This window comes from Streptopelia decaocto, assembly GCF_964273445.1.
Source record: "Streptopelia decaocto genome assembly, chromosome: 3".
In the NCBI taxonomy this organism is placed as follows: Eukaryota; Metazoa; Chordata; class Aves; order Columbiformes; family Columbidae; genus Streptopelia; species Streptopelia decaocto.
This window is the reverse complement of record NC_138656.1, coordinates 118622179-118649721: the sequence shown is the minus strand read 5'-3', so window position 1 is coordinate 118649721 and position 27543 is coordinate 118622179. Positions and strand designations below refer to the sequence as shown.

Here is a 27543-nt window from a genome sequence, read left to right as displayed (position 1 = left end):
GTGCTGAGCTCAGCTCTAAGCCTCCTCTTCTCCAGACTAAACAAGCCCAGCTCCCTCAGCCTCTCCCCATAGGGCTTGTGTTCAAGTCCCTTCCCCAGTCTTGTTGCTCTTCTCTGGACCCGCTCCAGCACTTCAATCTCTTTCCTGAGCTGAGGGGCCCAGAACTGAACACAATACTCCAGGTGTGGCCTCCCCAATGCAGAGCACAGGGGAAGGATCACTGCCCTTGTCCTGCTGACCACGCTACTTTGGATACAGGTTGCTCTTCTCTTCTGCATTTGTACCCAGAACCAAGCACAACGGAGTTCAAATCTATGGTGAAGTCTTTTATGTGCTGTGGTTTCAAATTGTGCAATACCACTAATTACAGAAACAAGCCTCAGAGAGAAGATCTTGTACAGTCAGTGTGCAGAATCCTCCTTGTCATCTCATTTTCCCCAGTCCTACACGTGTCTAAACATAAAGGAATCCATTACTAATACAATGCCAACTATACAGAATTAGCTCAATTTCATAAATGGAACTCAATCAAAGAACAGAATATTTTTTTATAAGATGGAAATCTTCAAGAGTAAAACATTGATCTATTTTTTTGATTAATTCTGTGTTTGTTGGTAACGATTTTTGAATTCTCTTGTCCCATGGTTAATTTTGACTGGTTCTATCCTCAGCCTAACAAATACCGAGATCACCAGTTGGTGTATCTGGCTCGACATGTTCTGATGTATTTTTTGGAAGGAGCTATTGCAACTATGAATATGTTCCATGGAAAGAAGACAAATAAGATGAAAGTTACTACATTTTATATGGATAAAATTGTACTGAAGGATACAAACCAAGCAAAATATGGGAGGAAAAAGTGGGAAAAGACAAAGTGTTTCTATCACTCAATAGTCTGAGCATGAAAAAGAGAGATTTTAAACAAAGACCTGTTAGATGTGATCTTGTGGTATTTTTCCAAAAGGGATTAGTTGCTTTGCTTTGAGACCACTCACACCTCAGTTGTCGACTGCTTAAAGTAATCATTCATAAATTATGGCTCATGCGAGGCTTAATTATTGTGTGCAAAATGCTTTGATGTTTTTGGATGAAAGGAGCTAATATATGTGAATTACTATTTAAGTGTTTGCTTTCCAGAGGAGGCAGCAAACAAGGTTCCCCAAATGCAGAATCTGCTCCTAGGATTGCTCCTATGGCACATTCCCATTCTTGTGTCCTTTTGGGAGCTGGCAGGTAAAGCCCTTGAATTGTAGGTATAACTTTGGGCTTAATGAACCCTGCACATCTTCCAACTCCTTTTAACCTTTCTCCTCAAATTAAGAGAACGTTGAGTATGATTAATGCAGAATAGATACAGAACAGTGATTTGGCCTCTGCTACTATATATTCTCCCTCGAGAGCGTGATGACAACCTTTCAGATCAGCAAAAATGAGGCCATATCTTCCAGTTTCTGGGAATTAGGGGCAAAAAGGGGATTTTGAAGATGGAGTTTTCTCATCAGAGAACAGTTTTGTCCACCTTCCGGATAAAATTGGTTTAAATATACCTGCTTATTGGATGATGTAAGCACACCGAGGCAGTGAATAAGGGCATGTTTGAAAGTATTTTAATACACTGACTTATGTATATCCCTGCTCTCTGCTGGTTAAGACGAAAATTGCACTAAAATAGGAATATCTGAAACCTCTCACACTAAAACTATGAAGTTAGGAGCAGCTGTGGTTTGTGCCTTATTAACATTCTTTACATTGGCTTCAGATTTATTTAAATCCTGTTGAATTTTTATTATTTATAAGCTGTAATATGCTTTTATGATGAATTGAAAGACACATTTTGAGAAGCACAGAATCCCAGAATGTCAGGGGTTGGAAGGGCCCTGGAAAGCTCATCCAGTGCAATCCCCCCATGGAGCAGGAACACCCAGATGAGGTTACACAGGAAGGTGTCCAGGCGGGTTGGAATGTCTGCAGAGAAGGAGACTCCACAACCTCCCTGGGCAGCCTGGGCCAGTGTTCTGTCACCCTTACTGTGAAGACGTTTCTTCTCAAATTTAAGTGAAACCTTTTGTGTTCCAGTTTGTACCCATTGCCCCTTGTCCTATCATTGGTTGTCACCGAGAAGAGCCTGGCTCCATCCTCCTGACGCTCCCCCTTTCCATATTGATCCCCATGAATGAGTCACCCCTCAGTCTCCTGTTCTCCAGCTCCAGAGCCCCAGCTCCCTCAGCCTTTCCTCCCACGGGAGATGCTCCACTCCCTTCAGCATCTTGGTGGCTGCGCTGGACTCTCTCCAGCAGTTCCCTGTCCTGCTGGAACTGAGGGGCCACAACTGGACACAAGATTGCAGGTGTGGTCTCCCCAGGGCAGAGCAGAGGGGCAGGAGAACCTCTCTGACCTACTGACCACCCCCTTCTAACCCACCCCAGGTACCATTGGCTTCCTGGCCACAAGGGCCCAGTGCTGGCTCATGGTCACCCTGCTGTCCTCAGGACCCCCAGGTCCCTTTCCCCTCCACTGCTCTCTAATAGGTCATTCCCCAACTTTCACTGGAACCTGGGGTTGTTCCTGCCCAGATTCAAGACTCTACACTTTCTCTTGTTCTATTTAATTAGATTTTTCCCTCCCAACTCTCCAGCCTGTCCAGGTCTCTGATGGCAGCACAGCTTCCAGTGTCACCACTCCTCCCAGCTTGGTGTCATCAGCAAACTTGCTGACAGTCACTCTATTCCCTCATCCAAGTCATTGATGAATATATTGAATAATACCGGCCCCAGCACTGACCCTTGAACACTCCACTAGATCCAGGCCTCAACTGGACTCTGCCCCATTGACCACGACTCTCTGGCTTCTTCCCTTCAGCCAGTTCACAGTCCCCCTCACTACCCGATCGTCCAGACCACACTCCCAGTTTCTATCTCTCTCTTGCTTTTCCCAGTTTGAGTGCTGTTGTCTTACCAGGTTCTGCAATAGTCATACTTATACTTATGACATGTTATGCATATTTTCCATGCTGAAAACACGGCAGTTTTTCTCTTGACAGTTAAATATTCCATTTCTATTATGATTATCTGCTTTTCCCTTTACAGTAATTCTAATCTGTTGTGCGGATTTTATACAAACATGCACACATAGACAAAAATGTGCCCACACACACACACTTCGAATGTCAGCAACTACCGCACAGGCATCAATGAATTGCTTGGGCATTCGTTAATTTAAATGAACATGAGGCTTCTGCTTTTTCTATGGAAAAAGAAGCAAACCCAACAGTTTCTCCGGGAATTCATGCGGTGTGAACAGAACACATCTTGGCAAAACGGTGAGCCAAGAAATTCCTCTTTAGTTGCTCCGTTAGGCAAACCGCATTTGAAATTTCTTGCCCAGGGCTTTGTTTGACTTGCCCCAGGCAAGCTGTTCAACATATTTATCAACCCTGTTGTAGCATTAGAGCCAACGCTTATCTGGGAAGATCATGCGCTTCATGCCATCTGTCAGCAGGAGTTTTATTTCTTACAGTTGAGCTTGTTCTCCATTTCATATTTTATATTATTTTAATATTCCTCCTGACCATTTCTTAGTTGACTGTTTTCCTGTGATTGCTCAAATATTCTGTGGTTGCTGCACATTAAACCCCTAAAGACATCAATAATACCATTTTACTTTAAATCTTGCTTGATAACATTAATCCTATATGCATCCAGCTGGCTCACCAAAGCACCCCACGTATCCCAGCGTTGTGTATAAGATGACATTGCATTTCAATCTGAATCTGGAATTCCTTCCAAATTCTCAACAGGAATTTGAACAAAGACTCTGGGGTAATTCACGCTGTATTTTTATCTTGGTGCCTATGTGGCTTTGATCATTTTAGATTTTCAGGCCCTTATTAACTGTTGTGTAAGTGCACAAGCAGTATAAAAGTCACAGAATCACAGAATGTCAGGGATGGGAAGGGCCCTGGAAAGCTCATCCAGTGCAATCCCCCCATGGAGCAGGAACACCCAGATGAGGTTACACAGGAAGGTGTCCAGGCGGGTTGGAATGTCTGCAGAGAAGGAGACTCCACAACCTCCCTGGGCAGCCTGGGCCAGGCTCTGCCACCCTCACCCCAAACAAGTTTCTTCTCAAATTTAAGTGGAACCTCTTGTGTTCTAGTTTGTACCCATTGCCCCTTGTCCTGTCACTGGTTGTCACCAGAAGAGCCTGGCTCCATCCTCCTGACACTCCCCCTTTCCATCTTGATCCCCATGAATGAGTGACCCCTCAGTCTCCTCTTGTCCAGCTCCAGAGCCCCAGCTCCCTCAGCCTTTCCTCCCACGGGAGATGCTCCACTCCCTTCAGCATCTTGGTGGCTGCGCTGGACTCTCTGCAGCAGTTCCCTGTCCTGCTGGAACTGAGGGGCCACAACTGGACACAAGATTCCAGGTGTGGTCTCCCCAGGGCAGAGCAGAGGGGCAGGAGAACCTCTCTGACCTACTGACCACCCCCTTCTAACCCACCCCAGGTACCATTGGCAAGTGTTCAGCAAAGTGTTCGCTCACTTTACATGTGATTTTGAGATCCAGTTGTACTTCTGGATTCATCTCTACGATCACAGTGAAGCCAAAGTGACTGGCATATTTCCCTGTAGAGAATAAAATTTAACTTTCTGGAAGTCTGTTGCTATCGAGTTACATAAAATCAAGAAAAACTATTGTAACCGAGCATATGACCTGTGCATATAGATTAGATATAGGCTGGATGTTCTTCTATGTTGCCAGGACATCCTCATCTCCCCGTCATCCAAACTGGTTTATCTGCTGGCTCCCACCACAGCTTCTTTGTTGCCTCCTTGCCCATCTTCTCTTTAGGGGAGGGAACACGATGGTGCTCATCAACATCTTACCCTCATCTTTCATGGTGAAGCTATTTCAACCTGTGAAGTACTGAAAAATCAACGATCCCCACAGTTTCAGAGCACACAGTGTAAATATCTCTTTGGCTCAGCACTTCGAAATATCAGTACTTGGCCTGACTTCAATCAATCAGCTGTACCAACTGCTCTGCACAGCTTTTCTAAGAGAAAAATGCCAATCACACTCGGTATTTGGCGCAAATGTATGAAACGAGCGTTATTATATAGGTATATAACTTGCCGAGATTCAATTTATTCCTTCCAACTGGGGGGAAAAAAAAGAAATCATTGCAGTTCAAAGCAGCTGAGCGTTTCCTCCTCCAGATTTGATAGAGGTAACTAAATCAATCGTATTCGAAATTTGGGCCAAGTCCTGTGCCGGCCAAGAGAAGCGGGGACGCTGGCAGCTGTGTCTTCAGCTCCCGGCGAGATGCGGCATCGCGGTAGGTTGGTGGGATGGAATATTGGCCGTCCTTTAATGCTTCGATGTATAGGAGCAGCCTGTGCCCCCAGCTACTTTTGGCTGGGTCCTGTAGCGTTTGAGCAGCTGGCAGCATCGTTACTTCTCGGCTTTCAGCACACAAGCTGGCACAAAAGCTGCTCTCCCCTGTCTAGTGTCGTCCTGCGCTTTGGATGGACCTTTTCCTGCTACTTACTCTGATCTGGGCTTGGGGAAGAGGTTTCCAGCGCATGTCGCTCTTTGTTCTCTCAGCGTACCAGCGCGTTTTATTTTTCTGAGTTTATATTTTAAAATGATATTTACCACTCTTTAGTGGCGTCGTACGTGCTCAAATCCTGTTAAGAGAAGGAGGAGTGGGATCCGTATCCTTTGCCGTTTATCTGCGGTGAAGTGTCGCTATCAACCTGGCGTTGAAACGGCTTCTTAATCCGCTGTGTGGAGAAGTGCTGTGGCACGCCAAGGAAATCACGTGCCAAGACTCGGCACGCCAAGGAAATAACGCATTCATTCTTTGGAATATGACAAAAAGACTCTTCTGGACAGGAAAGGGGGAGAGAAGGCTTGTAAATAAAGCCGGCAGGAGCGAAAGGTTGTTGGGTAGTCATACAGAAGTCAGGTTGTGTACACACCCCGTGCCCAAAGGTAAAGGACAAAGGCATTAAAAATACCATATATGTGTACACACCTTAGAGAAAATATGAAAATTAGCCAGTGTATTAAAAAAAATGCACCTGCTGAGAGTTTCTTTAAATGGGAAGCTGAGATTCCCCGAAGCATCAGCCTCGTTGAGCAGCTATGGAGCCCAGACCTTAATAGACTTTAATTAGCGCAGAATGGGTGCGTCTTGTGAGGTTTGTGTTTGGATCAGGAATGCCCTTCTGATGCAAATATACTGCTGGTGCCCATTTACATAATGGAATCATAAATAGGAATTTACATCAGGGAACCTGCATGGAAGCTGAATATTGTTCAAAGACGTGATAGGAACAGATGTCGAAGAAGGGGATCAGAACGAATCCGAATAAATGTTACCTTTGCAGGATCATGGAGTTTCTTGTAGGAGTGTAGAACGTGCCTAGAACATTGCATAGTAAACATATAGATGAAGCTCTAAGGGACATGCTTTAGTGCTAGATTTAGGTTATGGTTGGACTCAAGGGTCTCTTCCAACCAAAATGATTCTATGGTTCTATAATTTGCAAACAAGTTTCCCAATCTGTTTTTTTGGTTCTGTGTGATGGCTACTGCTTGCAATACACAAAAATAAAGAATATGATGAGCTACAGACATTATTACAAGGATAGATGATTTTGCAATGAGTAATTTTGCCTAGGATTCATCTAGATTATGCTTCAGCATAGACTTCTACAACTGAGCTGGTCATACTATTCTCTTCATAGTTGAGGATGAGAAATCGGCAATTATAAGACACAAATCACAGTGTTTTGGGGGATTTGATTCAACTGCAGATTCAAAGACTTTCAGCTTTTTGTAATATCTGCATATGGTATTATGGGCTTGTTTATCTTGCCCTAAAATACGCAAAAAGTTACATTTGAGATGTTTGGGAATATTTTGTTTGGCCTCAAGATGCCTTGCAAGAAGGGCACTTGTCTCTCCTTAGTCCTGTGTCATCTCAGCCTTGTGTGGGTGGATGTCTTGGATACCTTAAAGCATCTCAGATGACCCTGAATTTCTCCATTTAAGTGACTAAATTAATCCTTGAATGCATAAGCTCCTGTTGCAGTCAATGGCGACCTAGTCAATATGGTTAACCTAATCTTTAAAGCTGTTTATCTCACTAGAAAGTCAACACCTGGGCTTCGATTATTCTCTTGGAATATTCCAGAACTATGAAGGATCAACAAAGGGATGTTTCTCTCTCTTATCAGAGTCACAATTTGCTTTCATTATTTTAGGAAAATCCTTCAGCTTCTGCTGACTATTTTTTATGGATCTGCAAATGATCTGGGTTGCCTATGGAGACACACGTTCCTTCATAAGGCTGGGTACAAAAAGGGTTGTTCGGAAGATGTATATGTGTATGGATATAGAAAGAGAAGAGTTGAGAAAATGGATGTGGGTGCTAGAAAGGAATAGGGGTGCTAGCATTTATCCCCAAACTATTATTTATAGGGATGAATGAACCTTTAAAGATTTGAATCTGTTTGTTTTCGAAGTTCAAACACAAAAAGAATCTTCAAATGTCTTTTGAAATGCCAATTAAGTCAGTCAAAACCCGTCACTAAAATAATAGTTTTTGTTTTACAAATCAGCAATTAAAAAGTGACAAATATCTCCAGTGCTTAAACAGTGCAGTACCCATTATGTTCAACATGGGTATGTTCCCTCAGATTTCCTTTGCTTTTTGTTTCTCTTAGAAATGCCTGTGGAATCCTGTCCAACTCTAAAGCTGCACCCACCAGTACTGGGGATTATTGCATGAACAGTTTAAAATCACATTCATGTTTTCTAGTTTCAAATTACGACTGGCTTATTTTGCTTTTATGTTTCTTTACCTGCCGTATTTTACTGGTTTGTTTTTATTTTTCTTCTAAGTGGTTTTTAGTTATTTATTTCTTCCATTTTCTTACTAGAGTAATAATACTTAGGGCAAGTATACTTTTTTGTACTACGAGTCTTGAACTGAGATTATTTCCCCATTTTACTAATCATTGTTCCCATTAAACATGGCTTAAGGCAGCCGGCGCTCCGAGGAACAGACATTCCATGAGCTGATGTGTCTTAAGTCCGGAATATTACGTGGGGTTTTATTGTTAATATTCCTCTCCTTGTGACAATTTCCCCGTAGAACGTGACGCCGCTTTAGCAGCATAACAAACACCAACCGCCGAATGTATTAATGCTGCGGAAAGCAATTTAGTGTTGGATTGTTGTAAATCATGTCCCTTTACTTGCAGGTTGTTTTATTATGACAAAGATTTCAATTCTGTCTGTTCTGTGGATGTGAGGATTTATTCTTTGCACAAGATGTCAGAGAAATGGTGGGAATAGTTCACCAAAAGAGTCAAATGTCTGTCTCTCAGAGCAAGGAGGGCAGAGTGGATTTAGACATAAACTGGTTATGGAGAAGAAAAAGTGGAAGAAACCATGATGAGGATGTAGGCCACTAGGTCAAATCAACAGGTCAGAGAGCGATCAGTGAGAGTATCCTAACTAATAATTATTGATCAAGGACAGTCAGTGAGCTCTACCCGGATGATGAGTAATTTCAGATAGTTAGGGATTTATTTAGCATTAAAATTTTTGGAGTAAATAGGAAAAGAATGAGCGTTTCTACTTCGTATTTGAAGTTGGGCCTGTATGTGAACTCAGACTTGAATTTGGGTTGTGTCCTTAAATTTGGGTCACTCCTTTTTACTCGCATGTGGTCTGTACTGCTCCTTGGTGTAGATAAAGAAGCTCATTCCCCACCCCTCACCATGCTTGTCCAACCAACGTTACTTTGCTAAATTGGCTTTTATAATTGGCTTTTTTGACCCTTTCCTTGAGGGTCTTGGTGTCACCTGCTGCAAAACCAGCTGGCATTTTTGGCAGTTGGAGTTCAAACTTCCCTTGTAATATTGAGGATGCACAGCACTGAGTTTTAGTGTTGGGCTGAGGTTTATTTTCGGCACTTCACGCACAGACACAGACTTAGGATCTAACAAACAATGCACAAAACAAATTAAAGGCACCTTGGGAAGCGGCCTAATACAGCCTAAGTTTGCCCACTTCTGTCTGAATTCCGATTCCCTCTTCTGCTCTCTACCTAAATCCAACCACCAGAGAATACTGAAAGGTGCCCATTTTTTTCAAGATAATGTGTTTTAGTGGACACTGTTCTGGGAAGTAGAGAAGAACCCAATGATTTCTGAGACCGCCAAGTTTTGACAGTGCTAAAACAGGCAGAATAACTGCACAGTGTTGTGTAGTTAAAGATCTAAATTTAAGATAGATGAGATTTAAATCAATCCTGCCTCCATCCCCCTTTGGGCTTGCTTATCTAAATACCAAATTTAAATAGAATAAATTATGATTACCAGGAGGAACAATGTCTGTTAGAGCATGGATGGCCATGGAAATCTATGTTCCTCACTTTTCACTATCTGGAAATGGAATGGAAATACATTTTTTATTGGAATCTGTTGTAGACTTGATATACAACAGGCCTTTCACGTAATTAAACAATTGTCCCAGTCGTGATTTTTAAAAATGATGTTTTCTGTGTTGACTTCAGCAAAATCAGATGCGCTTTCCAAATAGATTCTTCATCACAGTTTAATTGTGTAATGCCTCCAAATGTCCTCGTAGAAAAAGAGTATGAAGATGTAGTCAAGATTTACTTACATCTGGGCATGAAGACTAAAGAACTGCAGACAGGAATGATGAAGCTCAAGGGTTTTATTTTAACTGGAATTTGCCTTCCTACACAAAAACGTGTGGTTTTGTGTTTGCTTCTGGGCTTCGTTACGGTGTAAAAAAGTCAAGAATTTGCATACCCTCTGTGTTAAAGTATTGTTAATGAGTATTACCTGCCTGCCTCACATCAGTCAAACGTACTGCAAACAGAATTTTGTCAGGGGCATATGGTATTTTGACAAGGAACTTGCAGATGTACTTGTGTCCACATGCAGTTTTACGTGTACGTATGAGAAACATGGACAAAAATATAGTTCTAGGAAATTATTTGGGTAGACTCAAAGGCTGGATCTAAACTAGGAGTTCCAAGACTGTCCTCACAGTGAACCAAGAAGAACTTCCCAGCTCACTGCTCTGGGCTCCCTTATCTGTGACCCAACTTGGGATGAGACGTGGGCATGGACTGTGCCCTTGTACATGTTCTTAGAATCGCAGAATCATGTTGGTTGGAAAAGACCCTCAAGGTCAAAGAGTCCAACCATAACCCACTCCTGGCACTGCCCCATGTCCTGAGAACCTCATGTCCATCTATCCAACCCTCCAGGGATGGTGACTCCAGCACTGCCCTGGGCAGCCTGTTCCAATGCCCCACAGCCCTTTGGGGAAGAAATTGTTCCCCAGATCCAACCTCAACCTCCCCTGGCGCAACTTGAGGCCATTTCCTCTCTTCCAATCACTTCTTACTTGGGAGACCAACACCCTCCAAGCTCCTTTCAGGCAGTTCAGAGATCAGAAGGTCTCCCCTCAGCTCCTGTTTTCCAGCTGAACCCCCCAGGTCCCTCAGCCGCTCCCATCACACTTGTGCTCCAGCCCCTCACCAGCTCCGTTCCCTTCTCTCAACTCACTCCAGCACCTCAAGGCCTTTCTTGGCATGAGGAGCCCAAAATTGACCATGGGACTCAAGGTTTGGCCTCACCAGTGCCAGTGCCATCTTGTGTGGGAAGGAAATCTGATTTTCAGGGATTGCTGATGTTCACAGAATCACAGATAACAGAATGTGAGGGGTTGGAAGGGACCTGGAAAGCTCATGGAGCAGGAACACCCAGATGAGGTTACACAGGAAGGTGTCCAGGCGGGTTGGAATGTCTGCAGAGAAGGAGACTCCACAACCCCCCTGGGCAGCCTGGGCCAGGCTCTGCCACCCTCACTGGGAAGTTTCTTCTCAAATTGAAGTGGAACCTCTTGTGTTCCAGTTTGAACCCATTGTCCCTTGTCCTGTCATTGGTTGTCCCGTTCTCTGCTTATGCTCTCGATTTGGACAATGACAACGCATCTGACATTCGTGCTGTGCAACACAGACAGGGTGATGTGTAAAAACTGTCTCACCCTTTATCCACTGAGTCGACCGAGGGGCATAATTACTGGAGAACATCTTGGACTTACTTGACATAAAATAGTGACTTCAGGTACAGAAATACACTCTAATTTAAATCACCGTTAGATAGGTGATGTGTGAAGGCCTGAAACATTTCTCAAATAAGAATTCCTGTTTGTTCTTTCTGCAAAAATGTGAGGGAGTTTCAAGACAGATCCCACAGCAGTTTAGCACCAGCCTAATTTAGGTGAGGAGCTCAAGTCTAATCGCTGTCGCCATCTCTGTAGTCAAGGGAGAATGGCTGTAATTTGATTAGCAATGTATATCTTCTGTGGCTGAATTGTCCTCAGGAGATGCCGACCTCTTTCCATGGTCTCCAGGAGCGGGCTGGGCTCCTAATTTATGTGTCTCGTTTGAGCACCTGAATTAGAAAGAGAAATCTGGGTCATTTTGGCGCATTACAACTGCAAAGACAGGAGTTGGGCAACATAAGTTTCTTTAATTTGAAGCAAATCTCCGAAGTTTCAGAGAAAAAATATGCGCTTGTGAGCCGTCATAGTTGACAGAAGGGACCGCTTTGTTCTTCCAGCTGTACATTGAAGGAACATCTCTGTAATTTTTTTAACTTGTCACTTCTGCAGTGTTGTCAATAGAAAACCCGTCGTGGATTTTTTAGTGTATTTAATATTTATCTTATTTTTACAACTTTTTATTTCAAATGCTTTTGTAAAGGAATAATAAAAGGAAATACGTTATTGCTGAAAGCCAAAATGCATCACCCATAATCAGGGATAAGCTAAAGAATACTAGAGTGTATATGACATGTTTCAGCTTTAGAGAGTCCTCCAAATTGTTGATAAGCCTTGTAACCGTTGGAGAATTTGAATGTAAGTCTTGTTTGTTCCTTCCCCTTGGCTCTCACACAATGTGCTTGATTCCTATTGCCAGGAGAGTTTTGCTAATTTACACCTATTGACAGCCCGATGTCCTTTGATAATTGGCCACACCAAAATTTTGTCTGAACATCAAATATCGCCATACAGAAATTGCTAAACCAAAGCATTTTTCCCCTTATATAGCATATAATTTAATCCATTATTACTGCCACCTTTTAAGACTGTGTATGCCTCAAAGCAGAAGATTAATTAACTCATTGCCATTAATACAAATTATTGTGTTTTGACAGCTTGCTAATCAACCAAAGCAAAAATGGTGCTGTACAAATACTGCAATTGCCTTTTAAGTAACATTTTTTTTTAATATGCATGAGAATTCTCCTTGTTTGGGCCTTTGAACCCTTATAGGGTTTGTCCTCTGTGGCATGTTAATATTCAGAAGCACAAATAAAGCTTGATTTGAGTTGCGCTCTGATGCAGAACGGATTTCACAGTACAGTTATTCCATCCATAACCTTGGGAAACATTTGACCATCGTGTGCTGGCTATAGATGTCACTTCCACTGTCACCCGTATCAGTTAATGTCCAAATGACTGATTGAGTATTGAGTGAATTTTGACATAACGCTCTGTACTTTCTGTAATATCCAGGTATGGGCTGTTTCTGGGGAGCTGAGAGGAAGTTTTGGAGGCAGAAGGGAGTTTACTCCACTCAAGTGGGTTATGCGGGAGGATACACTCCAAATCCTACCTACAAAGAGGTCTGCTCAGGTAAGTCTCTTTGCTTTTGAAGGATTGTGAGCAGAATCCTGTCAGATTATGGGTGATGACAAAGAGTGACTGCAGCAACTGAAGAGATTTGGTATTTAGTCAACCCTGGTATTGGCCTTGCGTCCTAAACTGTAATGAAATCAATGGAGTGCCCGTCCCATTGTTAACCCCTAGTAATTAATAAGGTCGTATACATACAAAGACTCTGAGCAGAAAGAAGTAATAATTTTGTCAGGAAATGAATTCTGTTTCAAATTATGGAAGTGTGTTCCTTAGAAAAAGCGCACGTTTTGATTTTGCTTTTGTCTTTATCTGACTATGAACGCACACATTCTTTTTCTTTCCACATAACCCAGAGGCTGTACGGAGAAGTCTAAACTTCTCATTTTTGTTATTATTAGTAATTTCTTATAATTTTTTATACAGTTCACAGAATCCCAGAATGTCAGGGATGGGAAGGGCCCTGGAAAGCTCATCCAGTGCAATCCCCCCATGGAGCAGGAACACCCAGATGAGGTTACACAGGAAGGTGTCCAGGCGGGTTGGAATGTCTGCAGAGGAGACTCCACAACCTCCCTGGGCAGCCTGGGCCAGGCTCTGCCACCCTCACCATGAAGAAGTTTCTTCTCAAATTTAAGTGGAACCTCTTGTGTTCCAGTTTGTACCCATTACCCCTTGTCCTATCATTGGTTGTCACCAGAAGAGCCTGGCTCCATCCTCCTGACGCTCCCCCTTTCCGTATTGATCCCCAGGAATGAGTCCCCCCTCAGTGTCCTCTTGTCCAGCTCCAGAGCCCCAGCTCCCTCAGCCTTTCCTCCCACGGGAGATGCTCCACTCCCTTCAGCATCTTGGTGGCTGCGCTGGACTCTCTCCAGCAGTTCCCTGTCCTGCTGGAACTGAGGGGCCACAACTGGACACAAGATTCCAGGTGTGGTCTCCCCAGGGCAGAGTAGAAGGGCAGGAGAACCTCTCTTGACCTACTAACCAGCCATGCACCTCATCCTGTAATTTCCACACCAAACCCTTGCATTTATTTTTCGCTGCACTCGTATACTAATCCTTTACAACACTAATACCCCAGTACGGTTTCTTACTGTTATCTAAAACATAGAACCACTGGCAGACAACTGACTGATGTTGCCGTTAAAGCAAATTCTTCCTTCCCTATCCTCACTATTGGTGAGCAGCTTGGAGATTTTCTTTTGGTTTATTCTCTTGTTAACGCTTTTTATGCCAAATGCTGGAGTTGATGTGTTGTTGTCACTGACAACCTGTCGGAAAAGGCTTGATAGAAAGAGTGTTAGAAATCTAGTGGAACAAACAAATAACGGACGCTTTAGTAACTGTGGAGAAGAGCTGTGAGGCACCTGAAAAAGCAGAAGCTTTCTGGAAATAGTAAAAAAGGCGAAAAGAGATGTTTTAAAGTGTTCTAAAATAGAATAGACTATTGCAGTTGGAAGCAACCTAGAATGATCATCCTGACTCATTCAGGGCTGACCAAAAATTAAAGTGTGTTATTAAGAGCATTGTCCAAATACCTCGATTTTACACGTGATACTGTACTGATTACAAATTGTCTTATAAACGCTAAAGAAAACATATAGACTGGGGAGAATTTCTCGTGGGAACATGTAACAGTAGGCATGGCCCTGCATGTGCAAATGTTTAATATTTAATTTAAAAATGTCTCGAATAAAAAAAGGGCTGCCATGCCTTTAGCAATAACTGATGCGCAGATAACCAGAACTCCTGAAAAACATAGCAAAAAATGAGAAGCATCATTTATGGAAGGATCAACGATCCTTCTTATTTATCCAATTGATCCATTTCTTCCTAATACTTCGGCCCTCTCCTATTTTGGATTTGCATCATTTGCCTGCACTAAGCATATGTGGTACAAAACTTGTAATTATTACCCACTATCTAATGACCTGGATATTAAATAATCAGATTGCTTATATAAATGAAGATGTGTAGCACAACTTCGCTCATGGTTCTAGTACACCAAGAGTATTGTGAGCTTTGTGTTTGACTGAGACACTTTGAAGGCTTTTTGTAGCTACTTTATTTCTGTGTTGTATTTTATCAATAATGAGCAAAAAGCAAAACGGTCATTAAATAATAAGAATCCTGGCATAAAGATATGGGAAAAATCTTTCAAGTTTATTTTCTGATGGCTTTTCTAGTTGGATTTGTAGTGCAAAAACACAGCTGAGGTTATTTTTCTAGTGCTTGTTTTTATACACATATGCATTATAGATGCTTATATGCCTCCAGATGCTGGACACGAGAGGATTTGTTTTCTCGGAGATACCCAGAAGCATAAGCATGTGTTCCATAGCCTTGTCTGTGCGAAGATAAGTGGGATGTGTATGTAGTATGTGCTTCTGTTCCCAGTTGTGCAGCTGAACTGAGTCGCAGAATTTACTGATTTCTCCATGATATTATTTTCCTACTTGTCTTCCTCTACCCCTATTTTATTCTGAATTTTTTTCTTCTTTTTTTTTTTTTTTTATGTCTTTGAACTCACTTAAGATACTTATTGTAAAGAGAGCTCAGCTATTGCCATCCGACTGCTTCTAGTTCACAGAATCCCAGAATGTCCAGCTCCAGAGCCCCAGCTCCCTCAGCCTTTCCTCCCACGGGAGATGCTCCACTCCCTTCAGCATCTTGGGGGCTGCGCTGGACTCTCTCCAGCAGTTCCCTGTCCTGCTGGAACTGAGGGGCCACAACTGGACACAAGATTCCAGGTGTGGTCTCCCCAGGGCAGAGCAGAGGGGCAGGAGAACCTCTCTGACCTACTGACCACCCCCTTCTAACCCACCCCAGGTACCATTGGCTTCCTGGCCACAAGGGCCCAGTGCTGGCTCATGGTCACCCTGCTGTCCCCAGGACCCCCAGGTCCCTTTCCCCTACACTGCTCTCTAATGGGTCATTCCCCAACTTACACTGGAACCTGGGGTTGTTCCTGCCCAGATTCAAGACTCTACACTTGCCCTTGTTCTATTTCATTAAATTTTTCCTGCCCAACTCTCCAGCCTGTCCAGGTCTCTGATGGCAGCACAGCTTCCAGTGTCACCACTCCTCCCAGCTTGGTGTCACCAGCAAACTTGCTGACAGTCACTCTATTCCCTCGTCCAAATCATTGATGAATCTATTGAATAATACCGGCCACAGTACTGACCCTTGAGGCACTGCACTAAATCCAGACATCCCACTAGACTCTGCCCCATTGACCAATCTAGTTGCCACAGTTTTAACTGGGAAGAACAGTTCTTATGAAATAGTCGACTTCAGTTATTCACTGTGTGATTGCCACTTTCTTATTCATCTTTTCTGCTAAGATCACGTCTATGGTAAAAACAGGCATGTCCTCTAAATCCAGCTCTAGAAAGGACATCAGAGACATCGGAACAGTTTCCGCTTGGCAAGACTTTGGGCTTTGCTTCCAGCCCATGCGGTCCTGACAATCTTCGCAGGAAAGTTGCTCAAGTCCAGCACTTTTCTGGCACAAACAAAAAAAGCAGCAATTCTTTGGATGAAACATTTAACATTTCTTAAAAAGGACATGGTTTGCTACATCTCAGGCAAAATAGAGTCCGTTTACTCTTTTCCCCGTGCTAAGGTCACTCAAAACATATTAACCAATGGTGGGGTTTTTTGATTTAGTTGCCTAAATGTAGGATTTCATGGCATTCGAGGTGTCTGAGAATATTCCACGTGCCACGCTATAGTCACGTCTGACAGTTTTTTGAGCATGACCCAGCCGCCCTTAAGACAGCACAAAAGTAACTGGAGGCCTATATGTGAAGAGCTAATTCAGATGTAAAGTATCTCTATGTACATTCACGATCCATACTTCTATTGGAGATAAAGATGTGGGCCATGCAGTGTTGATTTATGCACCTATGCTCTGCCTGCATGTTGCGGAGGCAGGTCAGTGTGTGCCTGCTGACGATGAGATTTTCCAGTCTCTTGTTCTTGGATATTCGTGGAGGCATGAACTGTTCTTGATCATATGTCTATCATCTGATCCATGCATGTTCTGTATCATAGAATCGTAGAATGGTTTGGGTTAGAAGGACCCTTTAGAGATCATCTAGTTCTGACCCTCCGTGCTGTGGGCAACGTTGTGTTTCATGAGGTCAAGTTGCTCAAAGCCCTATTCAACCTGACCTTGGACACTTATTATGATGGGACATCCACAACTACTCTGGGCAGCCTGTTCCAGTTTCTTACCACCCCATTTAAAGGCTGAGGGAGCTGGGGCTCTTTTGCTTGGAGAGGAGGAGACTGAGAGGTGACCTTAATAATGTTTATCAATATGGAAAGGGGGAGTGTCATGAGGATGGAGCCAGGCTCTTGTTGGTGACAACCAACGGTAGGACAAGGGGCAGTGGGTACAAACTGGAACACAAGAGGTTCCACTTAAATTTGAGAAGAAACTTGTTGGGGGTGAGGGTGGCAGAGCCTGGCCCAGGCTGCCCAGGGAGGTTGTGGAGTCTCCTTCTGTGCAGACATTCCAACCCGCCTGGACACCTTCCTGTGTAACCTCATCTGGGTGTTCCTGCTCCATGGGGGGATTGCACTGGATGAGCTTTCCAGGTCCCTTCCAACCCCTGACATTCTGGGATTCCTGGATTCTGTGATTTTAAGAAGTTTCTTGCTTATATCTAATCTAAATCATAGAATCATGGAGTCATAGAAGTATAGAATCATAGAATCATTTCGGCTGGAAGAGACCCTTAACATCATCGAGTCCAAGCATAACCTAAATCTAGCACTAAACCACGTCCCTAAGAAGCAAATCTATTTGTCTGTCCAACCCTCCAGGGATGGTGACTCCAGCACTGCCCTGGGCAGCCTGTTCCAATGCCCCCCAGCCCTTTGGGGAAGAAATTGTTCCCCACATCCAACCTCCCCTGGCGCAACTTGAGGCCGTTTCCTCTGCTCCTGGCGCTTGTTCCTGGGGAGCAGAGCCCGACCCCCCTGGCTCCAAGCTCCTTTCAGGCAGTTCAGAGATCAGAAGGTCTCCCCTCAGCTCCTGTTCTGCAGCTGAACCCCCCAGGTCCCTCAGCCGCTCCCATCACACTTGTGCTCCAGCCCCTCACCAGCTCCGTTCCCTTCTCTCAACTCGCTCCAGTACCTCAAGGCCTTTCTTGGTGTGAGGGGCCCAAAACTGACCCCAGGATTTGAGGTGGGTCCTCTTTCATAGAATCATAAAATGGTTTGGTTTGGAAGGGACCTTAAAATTCATCCAGTCCAACCCCTGCCGTGGCAGGGACATCTTCACCCAGCCCAGGTTGCTCAGCACCCCATCCAGCCTGGCCTTGAACATTTCCAAGGATGTAGCATTCACAGCTTCTCCGGGCAGCCTGTTCTAGTGTGTCACCACCCTCATGGGGAAGAATTTCTTTCTTGTATCTAATCTAAATCTCCCCTCTTTCTGTTTAAAGCCATCACCCCTTGTCCTATCACTACATAGCCTTGCAAAAAGTCCCTCTCCAGCTTTCTTGTAGGTCCCCTTTAGGTACTGGAAGGCTCCCCTTACAGCACAGGTGGTGGCTGAGCTGTTATGACGTGGTATTGATGCCCCATGAAAACTTAAGCCAAACCTCCAGGCGTAGAAGAAGAGCAGCGTGGTTCACCTCTCCCTTGAGGAGGTAGGACAGTCATGATTCTGCTTGAAGGGGTCAGCTCAGTTTTACCCTGTTCACATGTGGGACCAGTCATTTGAAGATTCTCCAGTCAGTTGATACGGTATTGCCTTGCTTAATTGACATTTAAGGGATAATTGAGTTACTTTGAAGCTTATGAATACAGTGCTAAAAAATTATTTTTACATTTGATGGTGACAGCCATACAAATAAAAATCTGAAAAAGCATTCTGGAGTGCGTGAGGGATTTTGAGCTATTTTCAGTGCATAAATACAGCGATTTTGGCCATCAGGAGACAACCCAGGATGTTCATTCAGTATGAAACAGCTTTTCATATTTTGCTTACAGATGTTCAGAACAATTCTGTTTATCTGTATATTCATCAGCTTTTGGAAAACTGCATAGCTCAAGTGGCACTGAAATCAGAAGCTAAAAACACCGCTGTTGTTATTCACAAACGGGTTATGCACAATTACCATCTGAAATATGCAGCTAACGATGATTTTCTTAAAAACTGTGCAGTTTATAGGCTTATGGTTCAAGCTGGTAACGTCCAAACAGGTCATTTTATTTTGTTTCAGGTTTTTTTCTTTATCTTCAGTGACTGTAGTGTAAGAAAAATAGATGAATGTGCCTGTTTATTATTCAATACTAGTTAGAAGGCTTAGTGAACATAACAGTATATTCAGCTAGTTAAATAATCCAGTCAACTCTCAGTAGCTTTCTGAAGCATTTTCTCTTGTAGACAAGTCACATTGTTCTATAATTAACAATACAATATAACAGTATGCTACATGGATTTAGTTTCTGCTTTGAGTTACGTAAAACACTTGATTGTGAAGTTGTTTCTCATTTCTTATGCAGCAAACCCACATTTTCCTGAGGGCTGGTCTGGCCTCTTGCGTACCAATTATTCTTTTGATTCTTCTACCTAGGAGTTCCAGTTCTCCTTAATATGTCTGGGCTTCCAAGTGTCATCTGGAAGACGTCAAAATAGCTGATGGAAGAGGGTAGAGAAAGGAAAATTAATTTATTTCTCTATTACCTCCGATCCCTTTGGTCAGTGAGTCCTGTCCTGTATCCAAACTAGCGTGGTCAGCAGGACAAGGGCAGTGATCCTTCCCCTGTGCTCTGCATTGGGGAGGCCACACCTGGAGTATTGTGTTCAGTTCTGGGCCCCTCGGTTCGGGAAAGAGATTGAAGTGCTGGAGCGGGTCCAGAGAAGAGCAACAAGACTGGGGAAGGGACTTGAACACAAGCCCTATGGGGAGAGGCTGAGGGAGCTGGGCTTGTTTAGTCTGGAGAAGAGGAGGCTTAGAGGTGAGCTCAGCACTCTCTAGAACTACCTGAAGGGCAGTTCTAGCCAGGTGGGGATTGGGCTCTTCTCCCAGGCATCAGCAATAGGACAAGGGGCCATGGGCTTCAACTCTGCCAGGGGAAATTGAGGCTGGAGATGAGAAAGCAATTCTGTGCAGAGAGAGTGGTCAGGCATTGGAATGGCTGCCCAGGGAGGTGCTGGACTCCCCGTCCCTGGAGGTTTTTCAACTGAGATTGGCCATGGCACTTAGTGCCGTGATCTAGTCAATGGGCTGGAGTTGGACCAAGGGTTGGACTTGATAATCTCTGAGGTCTTTTCCAACCCAGTCCGTTCTGTGATTCTGTGATTTACAAAGTTAACTCCATCTCTACGTCATGTTAGTTATACTATAAAAAGAAGGCAAGACAACCTGTAAAGTCAACAGCAGGTTGATGGTTTGGATGCTTTTGCTTGAAGAATGGAGGGTTTGACTCCGTGATGTGGGGTTTATTTGACATACTTATGCATGAACAGCACGATCATTGAAGCCCAAACCAGAAAATCTGACTAGCATTTTTACGAGTTTTTAATAGCAATACAGCAAAAGTGTCATATGGCAAAATATTTCCTTCGAAGGCTTCCCATTCTTCAAAAAATACAGATGAATGTCCTAAACTATCAGTGTATTGAGACTGTGTCTTATATTGCTTGAAAAACCATTCATTTATTTGTCACAACACTATTCCAAACTGGGTCTGACTCTCCAAACTGTTTAAATGTATAATTAAACTCCAAATATTCCCTTAACTTTCTGTAGTTTATAAAGGGATCTGAAGGTTTTCATGAGTAGAAACTAAGTCCTCAAGATTAAAGTTTCCAAGCAGTAATGGGAATGGCTCAGAACATTTTCTTTTATTATTAAATTGCTGTCAAGAGAATAGATTCCTGTTGTGCCTTTGTCTGTTCTTTTTTTTTCCTTATAAGAACAGGATATAGGGATTTTAATGATTTATAGATTCTGTTAAGACTATCAGAGTTCATCGCGCCCTTCATTTGTACAACGTGCTTTGATACAATTGCCCAATTGCTCCACCTCTCCCCTTTTTTTTGCCTGTAAGGATGGAAGGAAAGGTCTACCAATCAAAGTACAAAACTTGATCAAAGTTAATGTCATTTACCATGGGTATTAGTGTTTTGTATAGTTTTTTTAGCAGTTGAAGAACAGGATAGTGTAGAAAATACATAATTCCTGTTACCTAGGCCACAGAATACATTGCGTTTCTGTAGTTACGAGACTAACTAAACTTTGGTATAACCCTATTAACTCTACTTTGCCCTCGATGCAATTGCTAAGTCATGAAATAAAATGAATCTACCTATTTCACTTCAAAAAAGCATCATTTGGAAAGGTGACAGCAGATGCTGCTGCAACATTAAAGCCTTGGCAACAAGAAATACAACAGATGTATTGAATTTCAGTTACGTGCTGCATTGCAGTTCTACCTAGAAAATTGTCTATGTCGACATGGCCGGCAGGTTCTTTTTTGATAGAAGAGCTTCTTGTTGGTCAAGAAAACTTCATCGTACCTTAGTGTGCCAGGACACAGAGAAGTATTCTATAGATCTATGGTTTAAAAATAAAAGGCAGAATAAATATTGCTCCCAAACAAAAAAACTCCATGTCCACAAGGGACGGTGGCCGCTCTGCTTAGAGAGTTCTGCTGCATCTTTAATCAAGGTTGAGTTTATCTTTCCATTTCAGAACTTGACTTCTCAGTGTTAATATGGCTGATTCAGCCTTGAAGAAATTAAACTGATATTTATTATTTAGATACCTGATTGTGCCTTGTGGCAAATGTAAAATCCTAATAGCCTCACTGCTATTCTCTTTTATCTGTTTATCTCGGTGTTGCCTGTAATCACAGGATTAGGTAGGAGTAGCACTATAAATACTAAATACATTATTTATTATTAACAACTTTATTTGAATTGTATTCCACTGAGATGTGTTGTTTCTGTCTTTCTCATCTCCTGGTTTTATTAAAGATATATATAAGACGAAAATGTGATAGCCCCAGAGGTTGAAAGAGCCATTACAGAATAAGTCAAAGACAAAATCTTCTGACCTGGAGCCTGCACTAAGTTCCCAAAGGACCTTCATTTCCAGAAGAGACTCCGTGATGTGATGTTCACCGTGTCCCTTTGTCTGAAAACAGAAGATGCAGCAGGAAACTGCTCCTCATTGTAGGCATGAGAACATGGTGTAGTTGTGAAAAAGATCCCACAATCCCAGAATCCCAGAATGTCAGGGGTTGAAGGGCCCTGGAAAGCTCATCCAGTGCAATCCCCCCATGGAGCAGGAACACCCAGATGAGGTTACACAGGAAGGTGTCCAGGCGGGTTGGAATGTCTGCAGAGAAGGAGACTCCACAACCCCCCTGGGCAGCCTGGGCCAGGCTCTGCCACCCTCACCCCCAACAAGTTTCTTCTCAAATTTAAGTGGAACCTCTTGTGTTCCAGTTTGTACCCATTGCCCCTTGTCCTGTCACTGGTTGTCACCAGAAGAGCCTGGCTCCATCCTCCTGACATCCCCCCTTTCCATGTTGATCCCCATGAATGAGTCACCCCTCGGTCTCCTCTTGTCCAGCTCCAGAGTCCCAGCTCCCTCAGCCTTTCCTCCCACGGGAGATGCTCCACTCCCTTCAGCATCTTGGTGGCTGCACTGGACTCTCTCCAGCAGTTCCCTGTCCTGCTGGAACTGAGGGGCGATGTTACCAAAATGCTCACTTGTTATTATGGCTGGTGGGGTTTTCTTGCGTCTTGTTTTTACTTTGGAGACACTAGAAAGAAAAAAAACCACCCAAACTTAAAAACCAAAACCAAACCAAAACACAGAACAACCAACCCCAAACCAAGCCAACAACACCAGCCTCCTCACTCTACCAAAACGCCCTTCCAGAAGTAGTGATTACTACAGGTGGTAACTCTATTGAGTTGCCTGTGGCTGTTTGTGTCCATGAGAACCTTTCTTGATATGTAAGATATGAAATACGGTGAGCAAACTGAGACTACAAGTCAGAAGAAAGAGGAAAGACAACAAGCAAAATGATGCCATGAGGGGTAGAGATCAAAGATGGAAGAAATCAGGGAGAAGCTGCAGTTATAGGGAGCATCACTCTGAAGTAAAGCAGATGGTAGAACATGTTCGTGTTCTCCCTGCGTTTCTTGTTTATTATGATGTGTTGCATTATTTTGCTGCTCCTACCACTTATTTTCCCAGGTGAAATGACATTCTTTTAGCAGCACGTGGCTGAAATGCTGGGAGGGGAATACCGATATTTCTGAGAATATATTTTTCCCGAACTTGGGAGAATATTGAAATTACTCTATGTAAACGTAACCCACTTTGACTTACTCCTTTTAGAGAACATGTTCCTATTCTGGAATATACAAGTTTGTAAATTGAATGCTGCCTCACCAAGATGTCCAAATGTGCAAACCATTCTATGATTCTGTGATTCTATGAAGATGATTAAGATTTAGAATAATTCTAAAAGTGACCAGCACAGTTTCTTTTTCTTGGATGAATGATGAAAATATCTAATTACAAGAGTTTAACTTTCTTCTTTTTGCTCAGCCATGCCCTATAAGGTTACTGTATCTCACTTTATAATAAGCAAAATTATGAAAGCCAAGTTCTGCTCTTTTCCCCATTTGCAGACTCATACACTCCCCTGTGAGTTTCTCTGAGTGAGAAGAATTTGGTCCATGACTAAGGCAAGAATTTGGTCCAGTGACAAGAGATGCAGAGTCTTTGGGGTCTGTAGGAACAGTTTCTGCATTTGATGTGAAGTAGCAACAAGTGTAGAGTCTTGTATCTGGGTAGAAACAACCCCAGGTTCCAGTATAAGTCGGGGAATGACCTGTTGGAGAGCAGCGTAGGGGAAAGGGACCTGGGGGTCCTGGGGACAGCAGGGTGACCATGAGCCAGCACTGGGCCCTTGTGGCCAGGAAGCCAATGGTACCTGGGGTGGGTTAGAAGGGGGTGGTCAGTAGGTCAGAGAGGTTCTCCTGCCCCTCTGCTCTGCCCTGGGGAGACCACACCTGGAATCTTGTGTCCAGTTGTGGCCCCTCAGTTCCAGCAGGACAGGGAACTGCTGCAGAGAGTCCAGCGCAGCCACGAAGATGCTGAAGGGAGTGGAGCATCTCCCGTGTGAGGAAAGGCTGAGGGAGCTGGGGCTCTGGAGCTGGACAAGAGGAGACTGAGGGGGGACTCATTCCTGGGGATCAATATGGAAAGGGGGAGTGTCAGGAGGATGGAGCCAGGCTCTTCTCAGTGACAACCAATGACAGGAGAAGTGGCAATGGGTGCAAACTGGAACACAGGAGGTGTGCCAGAGGTGAGGGTGGCAGAGCCTGGCCCAGGCTGCCCAGGGAGGTTGTGGAGTCTCCTTCTGTGCAGACATTCCAACCCGCCTGGACACCTTCCTGTGTAACCTCATCTGGGTGTTCCTGCTCCATGGGGGGATTGCACTGGATCAGCTTTCCAGGTCCCTTCCAACCCCTGACATTCTGGGATTCTGTGATGGTAAAAGACACTTTGAGAGGGATTTTGAGAAGTCCAGAGCTAAAGGGTTTGCTCACAAAAATTCAGAAAGATCATACAAATCCCCTTGGGCGTGTGACACATAGTAGCAGGCAACTGCACTATGCTACTGATTTAGAGGCTTACAGAGGAAAGATACTCACTAAGGAAATAGCTTTTTTTCCACTTAGTTGGATATACTGAAATATTTCATTATGAAAAGAACAACCCTCAACTTTTCACAATTACACAGTGACATCCATTAAGTGAAATCATCAACAAAGTTGCAAAATTTTTGGTCAGCCTCAGGATGCATTTTTGGTGGAAAAGGCTCATAAAATATCAAGAGATTATAACTGTTCACAGCAAGAAATATTTTATGAGAGGTTAAGCAGTCTGAGGAGTCCTGACTTATATTGGTAAAGCCAAGAAATGAAGGAAGTCATTTTTCAATTTAACTGCTGGTGATTTGCTGTGGGCTGGGACTCAAATACATCCATTGTAGGCCAATTCTTAAAAGAGACAAAAAAAATTGTAAGATGCTTTTGTGTGCTAAAAAATGCAGCGATTGTAAAGCTGGGATAGGCTGTAAATGATGATCTGGTCACAAGAGCAGGTGTAAGATCCCATCTACAAATTTCTGTGCGAGGTATCAATGACTTTAAACTGAGAGAGGGTGGATTTAGATCAGATATAAGGATGAAATTCTTCCCCATGAGGGTGGTGAGGCACTAAAACAGGTTCCTCAGAGAAGCTGTGGATGCTTCATCCCTGGAAATGTTCAAGACCAGGCTGGATGGGGCTCTGAGCAACCTGAGCTGGTGAAGATGTCCCTGCTCGTGGCAGGGGTTGGACTAGATAATCTTTGAAGTGTCTTCCAACTCAAACCATTCTATGATAGGCTCCGTCACTTTATGTTTGCATGATGTCAGGTTGGATGCCCTAAGTACAACTGCCTTTCCGTACTTAAAGGGAGACTGTAAGAAAGATGGGGACGGACTTTTAAGCAGAGCCTGTTGCCACAGGACAAGGGGTGATGGTTTTAAACTAAAGGAGGGAGATTCAGACTAGATATAAGGGAGAAATGTTTGACACTGAGGGTGGTGAGAGCCTGTCCCAGGTTGGCCAGAGAGGTGGTGGCTGAACCATCCCTGGAGACATCCCAGGCCAGGCTGGACGGGGCTCTGAGCAACCTGAGCTGGTGCAGATGTCCCTGCTCATGGCAGGGGGGCACTGGATGAGCTTGGAAGGTCCCTTCAACCCAAACTATTCTATGATTCTACCTGTAATCACAGTGGTAAACTACAAAGCCTAAGCCACTGAAAGGACTATTATCCGCCTTTTTATTTGAATACCAAAAGTGATGGAAAATCTGCCATTTCGATCAGTAGAAACTTCCTCACTAATATGGTGCAACATCCCTCGTAACTGACGTGTAGAAGGACTCGGGCAGATCTGTTGGAGCCTGCAGCAGAGATCTTTACCATCACAGCTCAAGGGATAATCCACAAGCCACACAAGATGCTTCAGACAAAAGATAACTGAGGTCCAGTTGATACACAGGCCTCTTCTGCTTGTTTTCATGGACTTCAGGATCATGTCTTCTTGTGTGGGACCTGTCTGCTCCTACAGTTTGGGCAGGAGGGAGGGTGGATCACTCTTTTCTTGACCCTGGGATCTTAGATTTGTTTAATGAATTATGTCAACCATTGCTTGACTGAGGCACTTAAAGGTTTATTTCAGTCTTCGCTCAGGAACCCAGTTCCCTTTTTATTTAAGCTATCTTTCTGTAAATTCCTGGAATATACAATATCAAAAAAGGGAGATAATGAAGGGAAAGCATTTGACGAGTTGAAACATAACTGCTGTGTTGTGTGAAACCAAGGACGCATTTAATCTAGCAATCTACTTCATCAAAAGTTATCATGAGTTCCATTCTCATATACCTCACGGCTTCCAGATATTAGTGATTTAGTGTTTAAAAATCACCGATGACCTTTTCTGTATTAATTTGTTTATCCATTTCTTCAATATGGTTTTATTTCTGGCATCCGCAAATACGAGGGGAAATGGTGGTTTCATTAATTCTGGTGCTTAACCTGTGCAAGAAGTTTCAAAGAAAACTCGCTATAGTTAAATGCTATTTTGCTGAAGGTTATTTCATGGCAGCTGGGTATCAATATGTCTGGGAATGAAGTATTTATTGTGAGGAGTAAGTAAAAAGAGTTTAATTTGCTTTACTGACTTCTCTGCCTTATTAATGAGTATTCCATAGCGACCTGCTGTATCTCTGTACCATCACTAGAGCTCAAAGCAACAGGTAAAGTCGGAAATGGACAAAAAACATGGTAATGGGGAAAAAACAAACTGTGGAGGCATCATAGGAGATCTGAAAATATCAGATTTTTGTTTTTTTTTTTTTAATTCTGAATGGTTACTTCTTCAAAACGCTTCTGTAATGCACCTTTGGAGGCTTTCACTTGGGCAGCAGGAAAGGATCTTTGTTCATGGCAGCACATCATGTGGCATCAGCCTCCCTGATGCGCTTCTCGCAGGGTGCTGCTAGCAAGAGGTGGTTTTTTACTCCATAGTTACAACAGCTGCTGTCGTTCGTCTACACTGGATTCGAATTGTATGTGAACTGTGGCCACCAACAGCACTAAGAGCACACCTCATTTCCACATCAAGATCTCTTCAAGCGTTTTGGTGTGGACTAAGTGGCCAGTCTAAGGTCTTAGGTCTTAGACCTTAGTCTAAGGTTTTGCACTTCAAAAGGAGAAGAAGCTGCCTGCCTCGGGTAGAGTCCACTTGGAGCTGCAGACACTGAATCAGCAGGGTAAGAAAGGTGCCTTCTCTTTGACTTCTAAAGAAGCTGCTTTTTTGTCAACACGAATGACATCCCCAGAAGATCTGTCATAGGTGCACACAGGTTACATCTGTGTCAGTAAACTGAACAGGGAACACATTTGGGCATGCGTATGTGATCAGTCACACCGCTGGAGTTCTTGGTAGTCCCTAATATGGTCACAGCCAGCAGCTTGTCCTGGACAATTCCCAGCCCCAGATGAAGCTTTATATGGTACAGTTACTCAAACCCAATTAGCAGCGTGAATGCACAAACCCTCTTTAGTTGAGTCTTGAGGTGAGTTCTGTTGTGCAGTTGGCCATAGAGCCAAGGAGTCATCCAAGGCCTGTTGTATTTACTAACAAATATTTCACATTGAGAAACTCAAGTGGACTTGTCC

General features: G+C 43.5%; 1 protein-coding gene across 1 annotated transcript in view; it reads left to right on the top strand.

Annotated features, from left to right (window-relative positions):
* Positions 1–27543, top strand: part of MSRA (methionine sulfoxide reductase A) — a 295463-nt gene that overhangs the window by 116450 nt on the left and 151470 nt on the right. Inside the window, exon 3 of the mRNA XM_082048911.1 lies at positions 12639–12758. Coding sequence (XP_081905037.1) covers positions 12639–12758 — 120 coding nt within the window. The remainder of the gene's footprint in view (positions 1–12638; positions 12759–27543) is intronic.